The sequence below is a fragment of the Watersipora subatra genome, chromosome 7 (assembly GCF_963576615.1).
Source record: "Watersipora subatra chromosome 7, tzWatSuba1.1, whole genome shotgun sequence".
Lineage (NCBI taxonomy): Eukaryota > Metazoa > Bryozoa > Gymnolaemata > Cheilostomatida > Watersiporidae > Watersipora > Watersipora subatra.
The window spans coordinates 62,326,585-62,347,661 of record NC_088714.1 but is presented as its reverse complement, the minus strand read 5'-3'; the positions used below and the strand labels follow the sequence as shown (position 1 = coordinate 62,347,661).

The following is a 21,077-nucleotide window of genomic DNA, read 5'->3' as shown; positions in this document are numbered from 1 at the left end:
GTGAAAACCATAGGCTTTCTGGCAAGCAGAGAAGTAACTGTTTATCGATGATACATGGACAGTTAGCCAGTTTTTGCTATAGCAAACTCACAGTAGCTTGTAAATTGAAATGTTTGTGTTGCGGATAAATTGCAGATTTATTGGGCATCAACCACAAGAAATCTCGGGAGGAAAAAGTTACAATAGATCCTATATCAGAAAGAAGAGCATTTGCGGTGGTGGCCCCTAACAAAAAGCCTGGATGGCTAGATTGTCATAATCAAGTATAATATATTAACAGTATAGCAAATGTCAATTAATTTTGAAGAAAAGATTATATAAAAACGTCAAAGATACCTCAAATCAGCCAAAAGGCACTACTTAAATGTATAAATCATAAACCAGTTATTAATGTAAAATTTATGCAATATTTTCAAATTGGCAAGATAAATGGAATTAATTGAAACACAGAAAACTATTTAAAGCTAAAAGATTAAGGTTTTTTAAAGCGACTTCTGGAATAATTCTCAGCTTTATAACTCCATTTTATCTGAAATAAAATATGCTAAATCATTAGAGACCTTGAAAATTGATAGTGTTTAATACAACAGGTAGGTAGGACATTGAGGCAGCTATGAATATAGAGGCAGCAAGGCAACAGTGAACCAATAGAAGATGGAAGACAGTGGAATTACTAAGGTTTACAGAAAACTTGATATGAAAGACTTCAACAAACAAGCATTGCATAGCTAAAGCTCAAAAACATGAAAACAGCAAAGAGAAGAGAATTTCAATATGATGAATCATCTAAAAGTGGAGACAACCCTTTGATGACCAGTTATTGAAATTAGCAGAGTTAGTGGACAAACAAAGCCATCAACATTAAACGATGGCTACGCAGTCAGTTAGATGGGCTACACACTTAGTCTTTTGTTAACACACAGCAACAGCATAACAGCATTTAAAATAATGGATTCACAAGTATTTAGTTCTTTTATGTTTACTAGTGACTAAGGAATTTCCATACAATATTGTCATTCTTTCTGATGACTTTCTGATAAAAAACAAACACGGACTGGTGACTAGAAGAATTAGCCAATAGGAGGCGAGCAATGCAATCGTTTGCTGAAAAAATGGGTGACAAAAAACGATTGCATATAAGTGCATAAAACGTCAACATATAAGTGAACGTGAACATGAGTGAACGTCAACATATAATGGCATATGTTGATGTTCACTCTCCAATAGCTTTTGCTTATTTTTATCTTAACAAACAGCTCACAAGCCTTCTAGATGCTAAAACCTACATAGCCAGCTTCCACACAACTCCCTATAGTGAACATATACCGTCTGAGAAGATAACTCTTAGTAGTCATGTAAGTCTGCATGGGTGGCTCCAGCATGTATTATATAATTATGCAAACACATCTATTGATGCTGAACAGAACAATGTGAGGGAGGGTGAGTTTAAATAACCAACAACTAGGAGGGTGTTAAAACAGGGTTTGACTGTCTATATATTGTTCCATAGACTATGGGCATGCCCGTCCAGACAACACATGAGAGTTAAGAAGTAAAGTGGGGGAGAGTACATCTGTTAATGCTATAGAATACCTATACAGTGGAACCGTCACGTACGAAAGAATCTACTTACAAAATTTTCAAGTTACGAAACATTTTTTGGTAAAAATTCTATTTTGACTTATTAGGTATATTTTTAGATACAAAAGTCTGAAAAGTCTTTCGTATTTGGGCACAGTTGCTTGTTTGTTTCGTGGTTTGTTCCGTTTTCTGCTCGCGGGTACATTGCACAACGAGTTTCACTCAGTTTAATTTGCAAGTGAAAATCGGTTGCAATTATATTTGACTGTTAGATACTTCTAAAATTGTTCAGCTTTTTATTCTAACTCATATGAGCAAGTGACACTCTGCCAGCAAGCTTTTTGCATTTTACAACAGACAGATATGATAGAAAAAGTGAAAACCAACTATACAACAAGTAAGAAAAGCGTAAGAAAGCATATGAAATGCAGAAATATCATTAATTGCCTTATAGCAGTAAACGAAAAGTGTTTTGTTTTTATTGTTTCTAAATTTGGAGTTATCATATACCACAAACGAAGTAAGACAACCTTCGTTTCTAGCAATTCCCATTCTGTATGATGACAGTTTTTCAGTTCATGCTGATGTACATAAATTCGAATACTTACGTTCTTAAAAACATTTATTCCAAGCAAAACAAAACCAAGACAACAATGGAACACCAACCGCTTCTAAACATCGTCAACCTACTTCCCGCGGTCTTCCCTTAGCGCCGTCTACATGACCAACACCAAAGACAAACGAACATACAGTTTATAGTTTTTATTTGCTATTTTCCTGTTATTTCTTTTTTCCATGTTTGCCATTTCTATTTACTATGTAGCGATATAATTTTAAAAGGGAATTGGTTACAGGCTTTGACCATTACAAGTATTTATAGTTTATACGAATAATACGTGTATATCTGAGTTTAGTGGTAGATTGGAACGGATTAGGTCATTTATGTGGTAAAATGTGGTTTAGAAATATGAAATTTTCTACTAACGAAACGGCTTCCAAAACGAATTAATTTTGTAAGTAGAGGTTCCACTGCATTTATCTCGAGGAGTTCCACATACACTACTATTTACCTGTTACATTTAACACAGAAAATGAAAAGCCGTGGCAAGCAGACAGGCAGAGAAGGGCAAAAACGAGGAAGTTTGCAGAAAGAAACCTGCTGAGCTGGGTCCTTGTGTAGGCACTAAAGGCAGACGAAGATTCTCCCACGAATAGCTGGAGTCTGAACTGTAGAAGACTGGTGGTTGGCCGACTGGAGCAGGGACAGTCACATTTGTCTATGAAAAATAAAAACAATAGGCTTTTAAACAAGAAGTGGTAATTTGGAGCAAAATAGCCAATGGTAAGACCCTTTTTCTGTGTAGACATAACACATTTGGGCATATCACGATAAACGGTGAGTCTGCCTTAAAGATCAAGTCAGCAGAAAAATTTAAAGAACTAAAAATTAATGACAAATGTTTTTTCATACTATCTATTTAACTACATGTATTAGTTTTGAGATAAATATATTCTCGATGTGAATCATTGAAAAATGGTTTTTCTTTAAACCCCTGCACCAGATCCTAGCTAGAATATCAGGTTATCTTTCCTCCAATTTGTTTACAAATGTATGCTGCCGACGAGTTTAGTTACCTGGCCAGAATGTCTGTCACCAGTCCAGAGGTGGGTCCACTGACCAGGTGGGAGATAGCAGCTCCACTCTGTAGCGTTGGCCTGCAAGGTAAAGAAATGCGCTAAACTTCAGGTCACACGTTCTTGCAAAAGATGAGTCTCTTTTCTAAACTGAGGATGGCAATGAAACTAAACCACAGGGAAAACCTAATGGCTGGCTTGACTTATTTTTGTCCTTTTTACATAATTTGTCTTCAAGATCCTCAAGCATAAAATATTGAATGGCTGTCATAGACTTAGAGAGTGCTCTTCAGCAATCAATCAGAACAAAGGGTGTCAATAGGGTGTATTTTTAGAAATACAGAAGTCTCTGTTGAGAGGGATGTCTGACATAACCAGACCATGCTGGGATCCATCAAGGGAGGACCAAAGGCTAAAACCGGGTCATAATCAGCTCTTAAAAAGATCAGCTTAATTATGTGAATCTGAGAAGATGACAATGCAATACTAATGCTTTTCAAGGTGAAATAGACCTTAAAACCCTGTAATACTGGTGTGAACAGAACTCCCGTAAAGCACAGACTGCAGCAATTTGGGAGGAATTCAAACCTTGCCATTTGTAAACCAGGTTTTAACTTTGTGCTACTCTAATTGTAGAATAATGAAGTCGCTTTTAAATGAACCAGATCAAGTCGCTTTTACGTTGCTGCAGAATGCACAAATTTGTTTCTGGGCAATAGCAGAAAATGACAAAGATATTACACGCACCAAAACCAGCAAGCTAGTGAGCGGAAACATGAGATTGCCTGTGTATGCTAATTCAGCTCCAACTAAAGAATTAAAACAGGAGATAGAGTGCCGAGTAGAGGTAACATCTCAAAAGTTCTAATGATAAGACAACTCTGGAAAATATTTTGTGAAGTGTATTTGGTATTAAAACATGGTAGCATTGTGCCAGATCAACTGCTATGACACAATTCTTTAAAAAAGCCTGTTAATATTTATCACAACTGAAATATCTGTAAAGCGAGTTTGTTTAGCCATTTAATTTTTTTCAACAAATATTTTAAAGCAGCCAAAATATCTGTAAAATGAATTGTTCAGCCGCTCAAATTGTTTCAACAAATATTTCAATACATAGCCAGAATATCCGTAAAAAAGTTTTTCAGCAATTCAAATTTTTGGAAAACATTGATAATTTTGCTGGTTCTCTTAAATATTGATAAGACTTTTAATACTTTTTAGTAATGAAGTACCTATGCAAAGGTCATTTGGATTTGCCTGTTTGTTACACACTGCCACCAAGTGAGAGATAGATATCAGATAGCCAGGTCATGATGAAACTCACCTGAATAACTGGCGCCACAAGCAAGTCTGGCCCAAACATGTACTGATATTCAACGTCCCAGCTGTGAGGGTCATTCGGATACATATAGAAAAGAGGGCGCTGTACTGGCGTGCCCGTCTGTGTATAGGTAGTAACCACAGCCTTTGTATAGTTAGCAAGAGCTACAAACATCTTGACGAGTCTTGCAAACTGCTTCATTGTGTCCACATCTGAATAAAGCTGCCAGTTCTCTGTCGGTCGATTGCCTGAAAATGATAATTCACTTGAAACAGCCTCTTTAAATTTGTGGGTAAAAATGAAACAGCACAGAAACTCCAAAGTAGCCTTGGGTGAAGACTTGCAACTATAACGCCAAGAGAGCGTAACTCTGAACGGATTACGGTGGAATATTTCCCAAGTTTACCTTCATGAGTTCTCATGGCTGAACTAAAAACAGCTGACTCTGCTGACCGGAGGAAGAGCTCCTTACTTCTTTTGATGGAGTACAAACTCGTGTAGCACCCGATATCAAAGTGGGTCATACCTACACCCTGCAACACATGGAATTCTATTGGCTGACAACAAAGGTCGTGTCTACACTATATAGAATTCTGCTGCTCAACACCAAAGTGGGTCATGCCTACATCCTGCAATACATGAAATCTCATCAGCTAACATCAAAGTAGGGCATGTCTAAGCAGGTCAAATCTATCCTTGGCAAGAATGCACAGGTGGCTGAGGTTGTGACCTAGTACTCATTTGGCAACAATATTTTTGCCATTATCCAGATTCTGGGACAGGTAAATCACTACACCCCTTGTTAAACCGGTTTATGAACTAGTGTTACATATCTGTAAAAAATACCTGAAGTCCAACAGATAAAGCTGCTGGGATAGTCGAAGGAACCCCGTCGGAGAGGGTGTAGTCTACATTCTGGTCTCCAGCCCAAAAGAGAGTGGTATAATTGGAAATACCTGCAAACAATCAATTATATATACAAAATTACAAATACAATGCAGAACTATGGACACAGCAAATCATAATATTTGCTGAATTCAGTGAATTCATTTGCTGAATTCACTTTCAAAATACATTAGAAATGCTAGTAAAGAAAATACATTCCTTAGCCATTGCTTCTGTCCAGGTAACAACTAGGAAATAGATTCCTTAGCCATTGCTTCTGTCCAGGTAACACTAGGTAATACATTCCTTAGCTATTGCTTTTGACAGAATAAGGGTACTGGTGTGACCTGATGTACCTGTGTATCCTGAACGCATCCAAAAAACATTCTGTCCGAGTTTGCCCGCCTCTTCGACAGCCTCACGATTGAGTTTCCCCCAGAGCAGTGGCCATTGGTTGTGCAACTCTAGAGCGGTTTGTCCACTCGCAAACTTAGCATCATCCACCATGAGGTACTCGCTGAAGTCTGCCATCCAACCAGATATTCCAAGGTCAATGGCACGCTGAACAATTCTTCCTGTAACAAGAAAGTACAGACATGCGGGGTCTATGATTATGTTTACAAATGCTACCAGTTATGGAAGTCATACGAGAGAGTTTCCAAGCTTGTCTTGTGGAAGTAAGGCTATCCTTACATCGTCAAACTCTATTGAGAGGCGTGAGTAACATCTAATCAACAAATAAAAAGATAGAGTGCTGTTGGTTTATTCTAAATGAAGAGGATCATAATACCAAAATTAGGTTCTTCAAACTTTTAATAGAAATAAAAAGCAGGTAGATAAGGGATGGCCAAACTATGGTGTAACATTGCAGAAGCTAATGGAAAGCAATTCCAAACACTTCCTGTTATGAACACTTCCGAATATCGGCAGCACAGCTTTGTCATACTATTGCCTTCTTTCCAGATCAGAAGAATATTGATCCATTAAAAACCTAAATACTAAGGCCTAGCATAATTCCAGCATAGTACAAGCTGCATACAAATTTACCGTCTGCAACACAAGTACGTCTGCTCATCTACTTCATCTCTCAAGCCTAACTGTTCTTTTTTTAGAAAACCACGATAGCTGGTTGCCAAAAAACTGACAACCGATGGCTATGCAAAGGTGAGTATGCATTCTGTCAGCCTTTGCCATACATACTTTTGTACCAAGCCACGGCAGCGGGGTTGGTCAAATCTATGGTGCCGCAGAAGAACTCTCCAAAATCATTGATATGTGTCTGATCGGAGCTGTTCTTGACAAAGTAGCCAAACGAGTCGGCCTCCTTAAATAGGTCACCTTCCGCATTAAGGTACGGGTTGATGTAGGTTAACAGCTTTATTCCTCGTGCGTTCAGCTTTTTTATTTCCTCATCCAGACCTAATAACCAAACACGGAGCTAATAGAGACAGATCAAAACAAGCTCATTGCAGACAACTAGTTGTAATCGAGTTGATTGGAGACCTGCTATCATATATAAGCCACAATACCATAGACAGTCATAGTCACCTTGACTGACTGCAAAAGTGTCTACAGTATACAATGAATCCCATGACTCATAAAAGTGAGTCATGTCCAAACATCACTGTTTCCGGTCAAAAACCAATCGAATGAAAAGTACCCATCACAATGGAACAGTCTTCCAATAGATTTACGCAAAATTTGTGCATTTACTAGTTTAGGAGTTAATGATAAGAGCCATTTGTTAAGCCTGGATTAATCCAGACCTACTATTTGAGTATGGTAACTCGCAGAGGCCCAGTGCCTCGACTAGCTGCAGTACTAATGCGCGTGTGGGCCCCATCATGCCTTAATGAGTAGGAACTAAGCTTTCATTTATTTTGTTATAATTTAATCAATGTTATAGACATATCTTTATTTTACTTAATGTTGTATTTCTGCTAATTGATGAAATAAAACACACGCACACACACGCACATAGCAAAACATAGATTCCTATTGGTCAGTAGCAAAATGGCCCATATCTAACTCAATCAACCAATAGAATTTTTTTGGTAAATATCCAAATAGTTCACCGTTTTGGTTGTAAACTAATAGCACAAATTTGAACCCGTGTTACGTATGCCAACACTAGTAAAATCAAGCCTTGTTGTCACAGTCTACACTTGACTTACTATCTTATCACCATTTCTGACCTGAGATGTAAAACTCGAGCTAATATTTGTCTCTAGGCTGAAGTGATCTTCAACATGTTCAAAGTATTTCGAAACATTGGAATTTCTTTTGTGATCCGAACTGACTGATGAGAGTGAAATTTAAAAACATAAAAGTAATGAAAAGACATAAACTAAATTGTTTAAACTTCGCCTGGTTAGCTTGAGTTCTACCACGCGTGAAAAAGAGAGAAGGGACAGGGGTCAACATAAATTTAATGATTTTACCACATAACAAAGCAAAGGAGCCTAAGGAATTCTAAGACTGAAAAAACTCGATTCCAGGATATAAATATAGATAGTTGTTTTTAAAAGTGTAAATTGTCAAAATACATGGGAAAAACCTTTACCCGCGCAATCTTTAAAAGATTACACGAATAAAAATCATTCACACGAATTCTCTAAGTCACATGATCTCACCCTAGTGCTCTCCTTACCATCGGAAAGCCGAACGGACCAGCTGCTTTGGATCTTTGTTTTCAGGTAAAACAACACAGTGAACAAAAGATTTCAATTTTAGGTGGTATAATTTCGCACAATCCGGCTTCAAACTCATAAACTGTGGCTAATCAAATCTAAATAAAATGGATTCACTGTTTTTTCTGGTCAGAGCTAGTCTCCATCAATGCTGTAGTGTATTCTTTTGAAAAGGTTTGCTCCGATATATGATGCTCACGTAATAGCATATCACAGAATGAACTAACTTATATGTAAAAGTTTAACTGTGTACTGAAGCTGAGAGGGCTAAACATATTCTAATAGATTATAATAAAACTAGATGGGCAGGTTTCAGAGTCACTGGTTCATGCACCAATCTTTCTACGGCATGTGGTTGTTAAGGTCTTGACCTTGGACAGAAATAAACTGGTCTAAGAAAGATCATGGCACATTTTAAGGAGTTTTGTACATGTTCGAGAAATAAGCAGAACTTTTACGAATTAGGATTTCCAGTGATACAGAACAGTGTTAAAGTAACATTTGTTGTATGATAAAGCATTAATGGTGCTTTCAGATTTTCAACATACTGGACATTCTGAATTCTATGGCGTAAAATACAGCAGGTTTTGCCTCGATTGATGTACATGATGACTGAGTGCATTAACAGTGAAAAAGCACATGCATCAACTAGAGCAGTAGCCTGAGATCTTTGCTAACATGTTAATATTTTTAGACTACATAAACAAAACATTTACCATGTAAAATGAGATCAGAATATAAAATAATTGCTCTATTGGATTCATCCATGGGCAGCTGATAAAGCAATTACGGTGCAGATTACCTATTGCTGAAGGCAGCATATAGAGGACAACTCCAGGTTTATGGATACACAAAGCTATAAATGAATGCTTATTACTTACACAATACCTAAAAAGATATTTTAGATATTTTGTCCTGGAAATCCTTAAGTGCTTGAAAGGGCTCTAGAATGGTTCTATGCGGGCTTTTCGATTATAAAAACTATTTCTAGTTGTTATCATATGAAATCTAGTAATTATTTTATTTGTATGGCTCCTCTATAATGCTTTGTGTATAGCTGTGGCATCCAAAGGGATAATCAGACACAGGTTTTTAGTCTCTTACTCATGACTTTTAATGAAAATGTGGTACAGTTTTACCAAAGATACAGGTGCTTGACAGGCGTGAACAGACATGGCAGGTACTTGACACACATGAACAGACATGACACAAGTATTGAGACCACACACGTTGAATGCAATTCCTGGTGCCCAACTGACATGAGAGACAAGCAGACAAAAGCTAAGTGAAAGATAAACAGAGGGACTGCCAGACAAACCCGGATATTGCTCAGGGCTCCATTCCCAGTTCCAGAAGACCCTCTGGCCAAAAGAAGTTCTAATCTTCCCGGACCAGTCTTGTATCCAGACAGCAGATACTTTGATCCCATTGCTTTCTATGGTTGCCAGTAAATCCTTCATCTAACAGATAGCAAAAACAATTAGAGATCAATTGAATCGCCTCAAGCTTAAAGCTTGTCTAAAATGAACTCCCATAATCTTCCCTGACTGACCGGCTTAAAGATGAACTTACACAAAACTTTAGTAGATTTTATCAGAAAGTATCAGTGTTCTATCATTTGTGATTGTTTTTTATGCTTGAGGTAATCTGACTGCCATGATGTTTCAAGATTACGATTGACAAAACTGGATTGCGGTTAAAGCACTCAGATCAAGCGAAAATGCGATTATGATGCCTGTAGTTGCAAAGGGACTGACAGAAAAGAGCCACATAACTTGAATGCAACAGACTATATCAACTATAGCGATGATAGCAACTAGAGACATCATTTCGCACATTTTTCGGGTAAAATTTACCCGATTGTCAAGTTTAATCCTGAAACATGCGGGCAGTCAGATCACCTCAAACATAGAAAACAATTGCAAATGGTTGAAAAATACCAATATTTTCTGATAAAATCTACCAAGAGTTTTTGGGAGTTCATTTTTTAGGTTCACCAACTGTCAATAAAGAAAAGGCTGCATGTCAATTGATAAGTATTGACGTCTCAAAGTTGCACCTTAGGCCATTGAAAAAGCTACTTAGCTATTAGCTAAGATATGGAGGGCTACTGTAATGGCAGTCAACAGATTACGACCAAAAATTCATTCTAGGAAGTGATGAGCGCTGAGTGACAGAACTGAATTTTGTTTACCAATCAGCAAACCTCTATAATATTCAGATGGCAGAGCAGATAACTTATGATGAGCCTGTAACAAATTAAGGAACGTAGATACAGCAACTAGTAACAGGTTTTTACCCGACTAGTGCCGCCTTGCAGTCCAACTATTGCACCGGTATATATCCAATCAGGTAGTTCTGGCATCAGTCCAACCACTTTTGAGTGTATTTGTGACACATCACTGACTGTTTTCCCAGTGCCTCCAGCCAATTTTACTACCCTGTGAATGTACCGTGTTGCATGCCATATAATTTCAAATTTTAAACACGATTTTGATGCATACAGAACTTAACCATGTTAGTCATGCCACCCCGTATAACTAGATTTTGAAAAACCTTTGTGAAGTTATCTTCTCTCAATTGTTAAGGTAATGCTGCGTAAGACAACCCCTGAAAATAACAGCTTGTAAGGTGAACTTCAGTCCAGCTTGGCATTCATGCTACATGTACATGCTTTTTTGAATATACCACATCAAGCAAGAATTTGTCTGCAATAGAAGCTTAGTGTTTCTAAGCTTATACAAACAATTACATTGATAAAACTAAATAACGAATGTAGTGTCGATCGATCATATAATAACAATATTATTGTTTTTATCTTTGTACTATCTAAAACAGAAAGCACAAAAGCCAATTTTATTCTAGACTTAATCCTTAAGAACCATATTGACTGCCAACTATATTGATACGTGTGCATGAAATAGCTGACCATGGAACGCCAATTAAATTTCGTCTATGAGGTCAACAGCAATGGGAGTAGGAGACAACGTAAATCCAGCGTAAGTAAAACAATATGATGACAAAGGAAATGTGCTGAAGAGAGGTGTCTTTAAGATATACCATATTTCTCGCACCATAAGAAGCACTTAGAAACTTGAGATTGAAAAAAAAATTCACTGTGTACCCTTAAACATGGTGCCCAATGTGTGCGAAGTAAGTTCTAAAATCTGTTGTGCCTTTGGTAAGCGACCTACAGTCACCGGTGAAGCGACATGCTTATTAGGCTTAGTGTAAACACGGGGCAGCAATGGGCAAGTTAATCCACCATCGTGTATGAATCGCAGATGCATGGGCAAAAATAATGCTAGCTTATCATGATATAGCTTTTGAGAAAGACAGCCTCAGTATTTAACCACCAGCCAGTCAGCGAGTCTGACACAAACAATAATGAGAGGAACCAGGAGTGTTGGACAGTGAAATTGCTCAGAAGTAACTAGGGTGCCGAAGATGAAAACTTGGAGAATTTTGTGGAAAAAGAGTAGATATTTGGGCCAATAAAATTGACTAAATTCTCTGCTTTGCATTTTTTGTTGTTTTTATGTGCTTTAAATGCGTCTTATAATACGATGAGCCTTATATATGGTGGTACATCTAGAAATATAGCACGAAATTGAGACTGTGCCCTATGATATGGTGCACCCTCTAGTGCATAAAATACAGTGGACTTTGTACCAAGTAAAAGAACTCGTCCTGTGAGAGTAAAAAACTGGTAGAGGTCACAAGGCAGGGGAGCCACTAAAAACACAAGACTCACTCGAGATTTCCATGCACCTCCAGCTCATGGAAGTGAGCATCTGTAAAGTCCATGACTGTGTAGTAAGTGGCAGTGGAGTGCAACACATAGCCTCTGCTTGAAAAATATGTTGGCTCACCATAGTATGTAGTGTAGTAGTCGCCACCCCCACTGTCAGTCGTATCAGCAACAAAGGTTATGAGAGAGGATTTGTTTCTTCCAACACCTTAAATGATATCCTCGGAGTCAATTATCAAGAACTTTCAGACTCACTACACATACCCTATGGAGCTATATGTCAATGTAACGCCTACAGTAGGTATTCATTTAGTACTAGACACATCTATAAACTTGAAGTTGTCCTCTACATGTCACTTTCAACACTACATTACTAAACACAATACATATATACCATATCATTATAATACAATACATATATACCATATCATTATAATACAATACATATATACCATATCATTATAATACAATACATATATACCATATCATTATAATACAATACATATATACCATATAATTATAACACAATACATATATAAATAATTTGTTGTTTTTTTATTGGCAAGAAATTCATTTCAAACAAAAAGATTTTTAAATTATGCTATACAACAATAATAAACAAAACACTGAAAAAAAGCAACAGTTAGCCATTAAAATTGAATAAATAGTCTGACCAATAGTGTTTAAAATGTCTATATCTGCTAAGAGAACGAATATTAGGTAGAAGATTGTTAAAGCAGCTAGCAATATTTTCAAAATAATAGGTAGTGGTTGTATGCAATTTGTTCGTATCACATAAGTTGAAATGAGTTGAGAACCTGTAATGCCATGTAGAAGATGAGAACCCAAACCACTACAGTTACTGACACAGTACTTACGTTATTGATGATCTGCGAATGAATTAAAATATAAAATATTTAGCATAAACTGAAAATGTCTGCTAAAAAGCAAACATTTGGTTATCGTCTCCTACAAGCATTCAAATATTTAAAGAGATCTCAAGCTTCTGCTTTCGCAAATATGTTGCCATGTTTGCGTTTATTCACCACCAATGAACCCTATTGGATTCAGTTATTATGTAAAAATTTGTACACCAATAAGAGTGGATCTATCATATTTATTGTATGATTATGTAATTATGGTGAGAACTTTAAACCAATTAATTGTATTATAAAGGGGTTTCATTGGGAATAGTTACTCTGGCATATGACAGTTTTAACATTTGAAGAAATTAACTTCACACTTAGAGTTTTGATGGTAAATCATTTTTCCTAGGAGAGGAGACAAAAGCAGGGCCCCTTATCGCTAGCTCCTGGAGGTTATTTCTGGAGACAATTCATAGAAACTGTTAAGGCTTGGTTTGGAAACCATTACCAATGACATAAAAATCTACAGTTTCAACCGATCATACCAACACAAAAGGGCAGAACACGATTAGTGTGCATAAGAACCCTACCTTGCTCTCGTGTCCATATCGGAAACTTTCTACCTCTCATGTTCAAGTAGGTAAACTGTTCACCCCCACCATATACCTTCTCATCATCCATGGCTACAAATCGGATCCACAGTCTATCATAGCCGCTTGGCAGGTCAGTCAGCCGTATGTTGGACAAAGGGCTGCCTCCCATGAAGGTCAGGTTCATCTACAGAAACTGTAATATCTAAAGTTTGAAGAGAAAAATCTCGGTTAAAGGGAGATTAAATCTACGATTCTCAAGGGTATATTTAAGGGCCTGCAAGAATATGAAAGAATGTGATTTCTGGTCGAATTGAGCAGGGATAACCGTATCAGCATGGCCTAGCAATAGCTAAAACACTAGCCAAATACTTTTCAACAGCAAATGTTTGTTATTATTAAAGACAAAAATGTTTAACAGCTATATTTGATTGCAACTGGTTCACTACTTAGGGCCTAATAAAAACCAATGCATTGCTATGGGTCACACTATCATTTGCAACATTACGCAATGCTATGTTCCTCTTTGTATCTGAAAGGTGTTCACAAACTTTCCACCTAATACCGGACTTGTACAGATTGTCAATGGTTTCATAGAAGAAAAGTTGTTCCAATGCATCACCATTGCTTCACAGCACGAATCAAACGCCAAAACATTTTCAGCACACACTATCTAGTTCATTTGTTGATACTAAAAGGGTTATCTCACTCTCCAAGCAAACATACGTATATGTCCCCTACATATAATACACTGCAAACTTTCCTTTAAATACAGGTGTGTATAAGAATGATTTTTGTCAGTTTAAGCTTGACAGCCATACTGAATAGTTTGATATCATAAACTGTACACAAGTCTGTCAGATATTTTACCGAGTCACATTCAAAAGTCTGCATAAAAAGACTTTGAAAGAATCAAAGTACCGTGTTGTGCAAGATACAATTAGGACTCATAAAATATCCAGAAGTATAGTGGTGGAAGACACTAAATATGCAAACCTTACTATTGAAAAAATATTTTCTGCAAATCTTTAGTACCCATTATTAGGGAAAATTGTTAGAACCTTCTGAAGAAATGCAATAACAATAGATCTATGAAAAATCCATGATTTGTTGCAAGCATTTGCAACACACTTACAACATCAGCTGCCATTTTAAATAGGCAGCATATCCACTTTGACATTTTTTCTTATAGTTCATGTAAAAATAGATATGCAATGTTGGGTCATGTTTTGAGTTTTTAACAGTTTCAAGCTTTAATTTTCGTGTTTTTAGTCAAATGGGGAGTTGTTATGAATGTAAGTCTATGGTTCATGGTACAACTTCTTCCGACTTCATGAAAAATGTTCAAAGCTGCATGAAGAATATGTCTCCAGCAATTTACGATCTATCGACACATTTTTTTACAGCCACTTTCAAGAGGAGCGAGGTTCTACAGGTGTAGATTCTGGCGCTGAAAATATCTCGCTATAGCCAAAAGTCACGTTTAAGTAAGTTAAGCGTGTCGAGTGACTGGCTGATAGTGGACACCCTTGAAACACTTACGACTTTGCTAGTAGATACAAATAATGTTGCCGGTGGCATGACACAACTGTGTAGTCCATTTAAAGATATGGGGCATGTCCTACTAGGAGAGTCTCATCATACAGCAAACAGCTGGAATTTTGCTGTTTTTCTGCAGAGTAATAAACTCAAAAGCTCCAGTACTTCAAAAAGTGTTTGAAGATAATCACTAGTGTACAGTAAAGATAGTCTAATGTAGTTGTCAAAGTAGGAAAAATTTTATTTGCAATGTCGGAATAGCTAGTCTACCAGACTGCAAAAATTAAGAGTCTCTGTTTACACTCAATTCCAAACCCTTGCACAAGAACATTACTAATGCTATCAATTATCAGAATCCCACTCCTTCAGCACTTCAACCGGAATCTATTTTTGAAACAGGTAGTAAATAAATGTTCAGCCGACCTGTAAGGAGTTGTCACTTCTTGCAGTAAATGTGAATATATTGTCAGAGGGTCTTGCAATACCATCCAATGGGATTCGTCGCTCAATTGAATCTTGAATATCGAAGTTTCCATGCTTTTCTTTAAAAACAGTATTTCCAGCTCCTACATACAGACTGGGCGCGCTGGCTGAATGCTGAAATATCTACAAAAAAGTTTATTGGTATTAGCAAATAATGTAACAGAAAGTACTTAGTAGCAAATAACTTAGTTGATACGACAGCATTGAACATTTAGTATGAACTAACCGCTGACAAAATAATAAAAGAAAATGGCTGAGAGATTCGTGCAGTTTGGTGGCCAAGACAATACTGGATTGAATTTATTAACTAAACAAACAAGTTTCCACTTCTAGAATCTGAAATAAGTGAAAAGGGGGCAGCATAATATTGAGGAATGTCACTATCATAACCTTAGAGCGAGAATTAGGGAGCATGCTTCCAAATGACACACAAGAGCTTGGGCCAATCCCATTAGTGTTAGGCAAGGATAGACAAAAGTCTGGAGACGCTCTAGGATGAAGTGGTATTCCGAAAATCTCACATAAGTTTCATTCTTCAATTTAATGCCAGACATTTCTAATTACTGAATACAGAATTGTTTGTAGATTTCAAGCAAAACCATTCTTTTTCCATTGAAAGTTTTATACTGAAGTTACACCTAAATTGGTGTGAGGGTGCCTACTGCACCATACTATACATCAATGAATAATGCAGGTTTTGATAGTTTTATTTGGATACTTAAATAAAAAACCTTTTTGCACAGATTGGTGGTCATGAAAAGTGCCATTGGGTGTAACAAGTGGTTTAAAGTCTTAATTATTAATTGGTCCTTCTTTTGCTCTGCTCAACAGCTTTCAGCGCTTAGGCATGTTCCAAACCAGCTTCTCTAGATGCTGCCGAATGACTATGTTATTCCATGCACTGATGATAGTTTCGATCAGAGATGTTTTCATGTTTAGCTTGTCATACGCTGTCATGCACTATTTGCCATAACTTGTCGATTGGTTTCAGGTCCAGACTTGGGCAGCCAGTAGAGGTGCTTTACTCTCTTTTCATGAAACCAATATTTTACTAAGTTTACGCAATGGCAGGGCACACTGTCATCTTAAAATAATCACTACCCTTCATCAGCACAAGGGTCCTGTGCGCTCCTCAGCATTCTCTTCTCTGACATGTCCACATGCTCCCATTCATCATCCTTTCTCAAATCTGCAGTTATCCAACCCTATCAGCGGTCATACAGCCCCACACCATCACAGACGAAGGGTGTTTCACTCATAATTGCAAGTATTGCGGCAGGAACTTTTCACCTGCTCTCCTACGTACGGAAGCATTTCCAGAATGATTGTGGGTGGTAAAGGTGATAATCGTGGAGGCATACCTGCCAACTCTCACGCATTGGGCGTGAAACTCACGCAATCACCCCAAAGAAAAAATGAAGATGCGTGAGAAATGCGTGAGATTTTTGCCCCAATTTCCACAATTTTATATATACTACCATTGATACATCAATTGCCCCAAAACCAAATCTCACGCATTGCCCCACTCTTGGGTTGGCAGGTCTGCGTGGAGGTCATCGTTATTTGGCAAAAAATTGTTTACCAGAGTAACCATCATATTTGTACATTCAATATTATTATCGATTAAGATGATAAGAGTTATCGCATTAACTAGGAATAAAAGTCTGCTACTCGTGTCGAATGGAGGTGTGCGCATGATAGGCGTTATGCGTCTATTAGTATCATCATCATCGTCATCATCATCAAAGCCTACCAGTAATTTTAAAAAAAAGTGCCAAAGTCATCCAAAATTAACAAAAAATCTTGTAACTGTAAAATAAGTAACTTTATCCTTTATTGTTAATGTATATGATAAACTATAACGTAATGCTTTAAACAAACATTTAAAACTGGTAACTTACTACTAACCTCTATTCCATTTAAGGTCGCTATCAGTTTTTCTTCACTCTCGACGAACGTAAACACCCAATCCTCTGCATTAGTTATATAATTTGAAAATACTAAAAAAATAAAAATATGCAAAGATAAACGGGAAAACATTTTGTTTGTAAAGCTTGGACCAGAAACGTGCAATGCGGTCTCCGTCTTAGAGTTACGCCTACCGGTACCCGCGGACCTCTTGTGAGCGATAAACCATAGAGTTAGCGTATGTCATAAAGCATTATCAAGAAGCGCCGCACGCTTAGACAAGTGACCGTTGCCACGGCCATTTTTCTTTCGGTGACCAGCTACACTCTGGCTGCTGCAAATATCCATTTTGAACTCTAATATGTCGACCAGGTTTTGATTATCAGTACTGAGAATAAAAAAACATAACTTCACATGCAGCAGCATAAGCTGTGATACTTTTTTTATTCAAAAATAGTGATCAGTTTGGTAATATAGACCTTTTCTTGACTAGTAGATTGGAAATGAACTCCAACTTTAAATAGAAAATTGTATTGTAAAATTCATTTTGAAGGTTTAGTTGTAGATGAATAATACTTTGAAACAGTGAATACAAGCCTAATGATGAGACAATTTTATAAGATTCCGTTAGCACCAGCAATTGCAAGTAAATATAAAAAGCCATTCATACTTTTCAGCCCACCTATTGTAGTTTCTTTACTAAAATGCAATAGTATGGTTTCTTGGCATCTTTTAGCTTTTTAGCGACTCTTTAGCAATTCTTTTTCTCTCATAGTTTATTTCATAATTCACAAACCCACTGTTATGTTCATAGAAGTTGTAGAAGTCTTTATCATAGAGCCACCAGTGCAGACTGACAACATGCATTTGGTCACTCTATATATATTGATCTTTTACAACAGCCGCATCAGAAAACAAAGTTAAGCCATGCAATTAGGTGCACCCAATCGCATGGCTTAATTTTAATTGCTTGGCTTGCACACTTTTTACCTAAGTGCACAAGCCCTGCACAAGCAAGCATTGGGCACTTAAGTAAAAAGCTTGCATGACCAGTTAACCAATCAGTGGTAGTGGAGAGGTTTGAATGTGTGGTCTGCAATATCATAATCCCACATCATCATACTGTAAGCATGCATTTGTGTTATTTATGGCCTTAAATTTAAGATTACCTAATTTAATCTCTGATTTACTGTGATATATTATAATTAACATTGACCCTCTTGTGAACTTATACCTCAGCGCGTATAAAGAAACTCCTCAGCAGTTCTGTTGGATGTTCATCTGCTACTCTTATGTAGCTGCCCAAGGCTGTCTGGTGCTGGTTCTTGAAGCGAATAGATGTACGGACAGCCCTATTCTGTAATCTTGTACTCAGTTGTCAGCAAGGAGGCCAATAGAAAGGATAGTGAAAGTAGTTGAATTTGTCTAATAGGCCATACTCTCGGCGCTGTTCAGGACGATAAAATTTTGCTTTTACATTTTGTTTATGTATTTCTGTTTATGAGATTTGCCATTACTAACTACGTGTAGCTCAGATCGACCTTGTGCATTGGTGAAAGCAAGAACTAGAAGATTTATAGCTTTTTGGTAGTTTTCTTCTCTTACATAATGTTGATAACTGAATCCCTTTGCAAAAGATTGTATGTATACCTTGTACTATTGTGTTACGTTTTTTATAATTTAGCCATGAACTGGTGCAGTTTCTCAGAGCTCATACATAAGAGAACTACCAACATTTTTCTTTCTAGTATTTTCATTTAATAGATAAGTTGTAATAAACAGGAAGTCCCTGCTGTCCAATTACTAATTCTTTTGCTGTTTTGCTACTCACCGATCAAACAATTAGCAGTGACTTTTGTCTCCATGCGTGAGAATTCAGTCCTGTCTGTTTATATAACTCAAATAGTGGACTGCTTATAAGTTCATTTAGTACCGATGGCATATTTGACATTAAATCCAAAACTAGATTTTGTTTCCGTTTTGTTTTATTCACATCGATCATAGACGCATCGATCATAGACACATCGATCATAGACACATCGATCATAGACACATCGATCATAGACACATCGATCATAGACACATCGATCATAGACACATCGATCATAGACCCATCGATCATAGACACATCGATCATAGACACATCGATCATAGACACATCGATCATAAACAATCTAAAATTAGTAATAATGAAAAAAACAAACTACATATGTAAACTTTTTATAAATTATTCAGCCGTAAAAGTAGTGACGCAATCCTCAATACACGATAGCATAGCTAATCAAGAAACTGGCCTGAATGTCAGCAATTAAACTTCAGGGTTGCATGGCTATCCCAGATTATCTAACAGATGCTGTTTCAGTGGCACTCTAAATATAGGGATACATATCTCTGAGATAAACAGGAAGACTAGCCCAGGCCCCAGACAACTGGCATGAGACCTGTCTCTAGCCACAAGTTGCCATAGCAGCAGGATTAGGTAGAGAGAGTTTGGACTGCTGCATAGGAAAGTATAGCGAAGGTTGAGATTCAAGGTGAAAAGAATATGCTGTAAGAGACAAGAGATGCTGTGAGTAAAGCTGTTGGATAGGGAGAACTTGAGCTTTTTGAACAATGGAGCTGCATGATAAATAGGAGGTTTTCTGTATATAATTGTAAAAATACACTTTTATATAGCAAGAATATTGTTAAGGTAAGCCATTTGCGCGTTTCCCCAACAGTAACTAGCTTACTGTCTGTAAGACAGTTATCAAGAAGCATTGACACATTTTTGGGCAAAGCATGAAGTGAGATAAATCAGTCCAAAGATAGATGTGGGCTCAGACCTTACCTTTGCAATGTGAGAGAACCAATTTAGTGTAGAATCAATAATTACACCAAAAAATTTGGTTTTCTCAACATGGTTTACATTCGAATGGTTGATCATCAAAATCGTTCTAAGAAGAGTATTTCGATTTTGTCTATTGACTGATTGGCTCACACAATATTACCAAATCAACTGTACTAAAGACATTCTGTAAGTTTTACTGAAATGGAATCTTTCACAATTGAGTAACCATACAACAAGAGCTAGGAGCTAACAGAAGAACTCAAAAGACACGCATGCCCGGTAAAATATACGTAATAGATAGTCGAAGGAATTATTCTCTCGTGGTAGAACAAGTATTATTTGAGTATAGACAACTATAGTACTAGCGCACTAACAAAATAATTCTTTAGTTTTGGTTAATAGCATGTCAGCCATGTTGCTATGTAATTGGGTTCTGAGCCGTCCTTAATGCACCCAGACTATTTTATAAAAAAGACACGTAAGTAGGCTGTCACATATTTCTAGCTGCTTGGCAGCTTGTCAAAGCTATATAAGTTGAGGCTTTCCATTTATATAACATAACAACTGCATATTATAGAATTATTTGTTAATAATGGACTGATTTACTTGAAAACAAACAGTTGCCAACTATATGCTTTAGATAAGAAAAGAGGGCAACTCCAAAAGAATTCAAATTTTCAGCTCTTGTGGCTACATTAGCAACTATGTGGCTACATTTAGCAGATAAAGGTCTATTGACGACAATGAATAAAATGTTTGCTTCAGTGGGCGGTCTTGTAGAAAAGTGCATTTAGTCACAATGCTTTGCAGGCATGAAATAGTAAGTGAACCATATCCTAAGGAGAACAGGCTAGAAAAGAGCAACAAACGAATGGTGTTCATACTCACTTATGAAATGAATTTACATTTCACAAATTGATTTGCTTGGTAGTAACATTAACTAAATGCAGTAAATCACGCAATATCGACTGGCTATACCAAACTTAACACCACAT

General features: G+C 37.0%; 1 protein-coding gene across 1 annotated transcript; it reads right to left on the bottom strand.

Annotated features, from left to right (window-relative positions):
- Positions 1 to 169: 169 nt before the first annotated feature.
- LOC137400964 (sulfoquinovosidase-like) lies at positions 170 to 20,020 on the bottom strand. The gene is made up of 19 exons (XM_068087301.1): positions 19,985 to 20,020; positions 19,601 to 19,800; positions 19,246 to 19,426; positions 18,487 to 18,609; positions 18,243 to 18,345; positions 17,253 to 17,344; positions 15,285 to 15,467; positions 13,323 to 13,509; positions 11,870 to 12,074; positions 10,415 to 10,556; positions 9,434 to 9,575; positions 6,626 to 6,844; positions 5,782 to 6,000; positions 5,387 to 5,496; positions 4,947 to 5,073; positions 4,544 to 4,788; positions 3,217 to 3,297; positions 2,652 to 2,858; positions 170 to 529 (listed from the first exon to the last, which is right to left on the bottom strand). Exons 1-18 carry the CDS (start codon positions 20,018 to 20,020, stop codon positions 2,661 to 2,663), a joined length of 2,793 nt encoding a protein of 930 aa, XP_067943402.1. The 3' UTR covers positions 170 to 529; positions 2,652 to 2,660.
- Positions 20,021 to 21,077: the final 1,057 nt, after the last annotated feature.

Bases quoted from the DNA above. Each gene is read 5' to 3' on its own strand.
- LOC137400964 (XM_068087301.1), bottom strand. From the start codon at position 20,020: ATGTGTCAATGCTTCTTGATAACTGTCTTACAGACA. The intron at 18,610-19,245 runs GTGAATAAAACA...ACAAGATTACAG, and splicing joins TCGATGCGTCTATGATCGAT to AATAGGGCTGTCCGTACATC. The intron at 17,345-18,242 runs GTAAAAAGTGTG...TTATTTTTTTAG, and splicing joins TGCAGGGCTTGTGCACTTAG to TATTTTCAAATTATATAACT.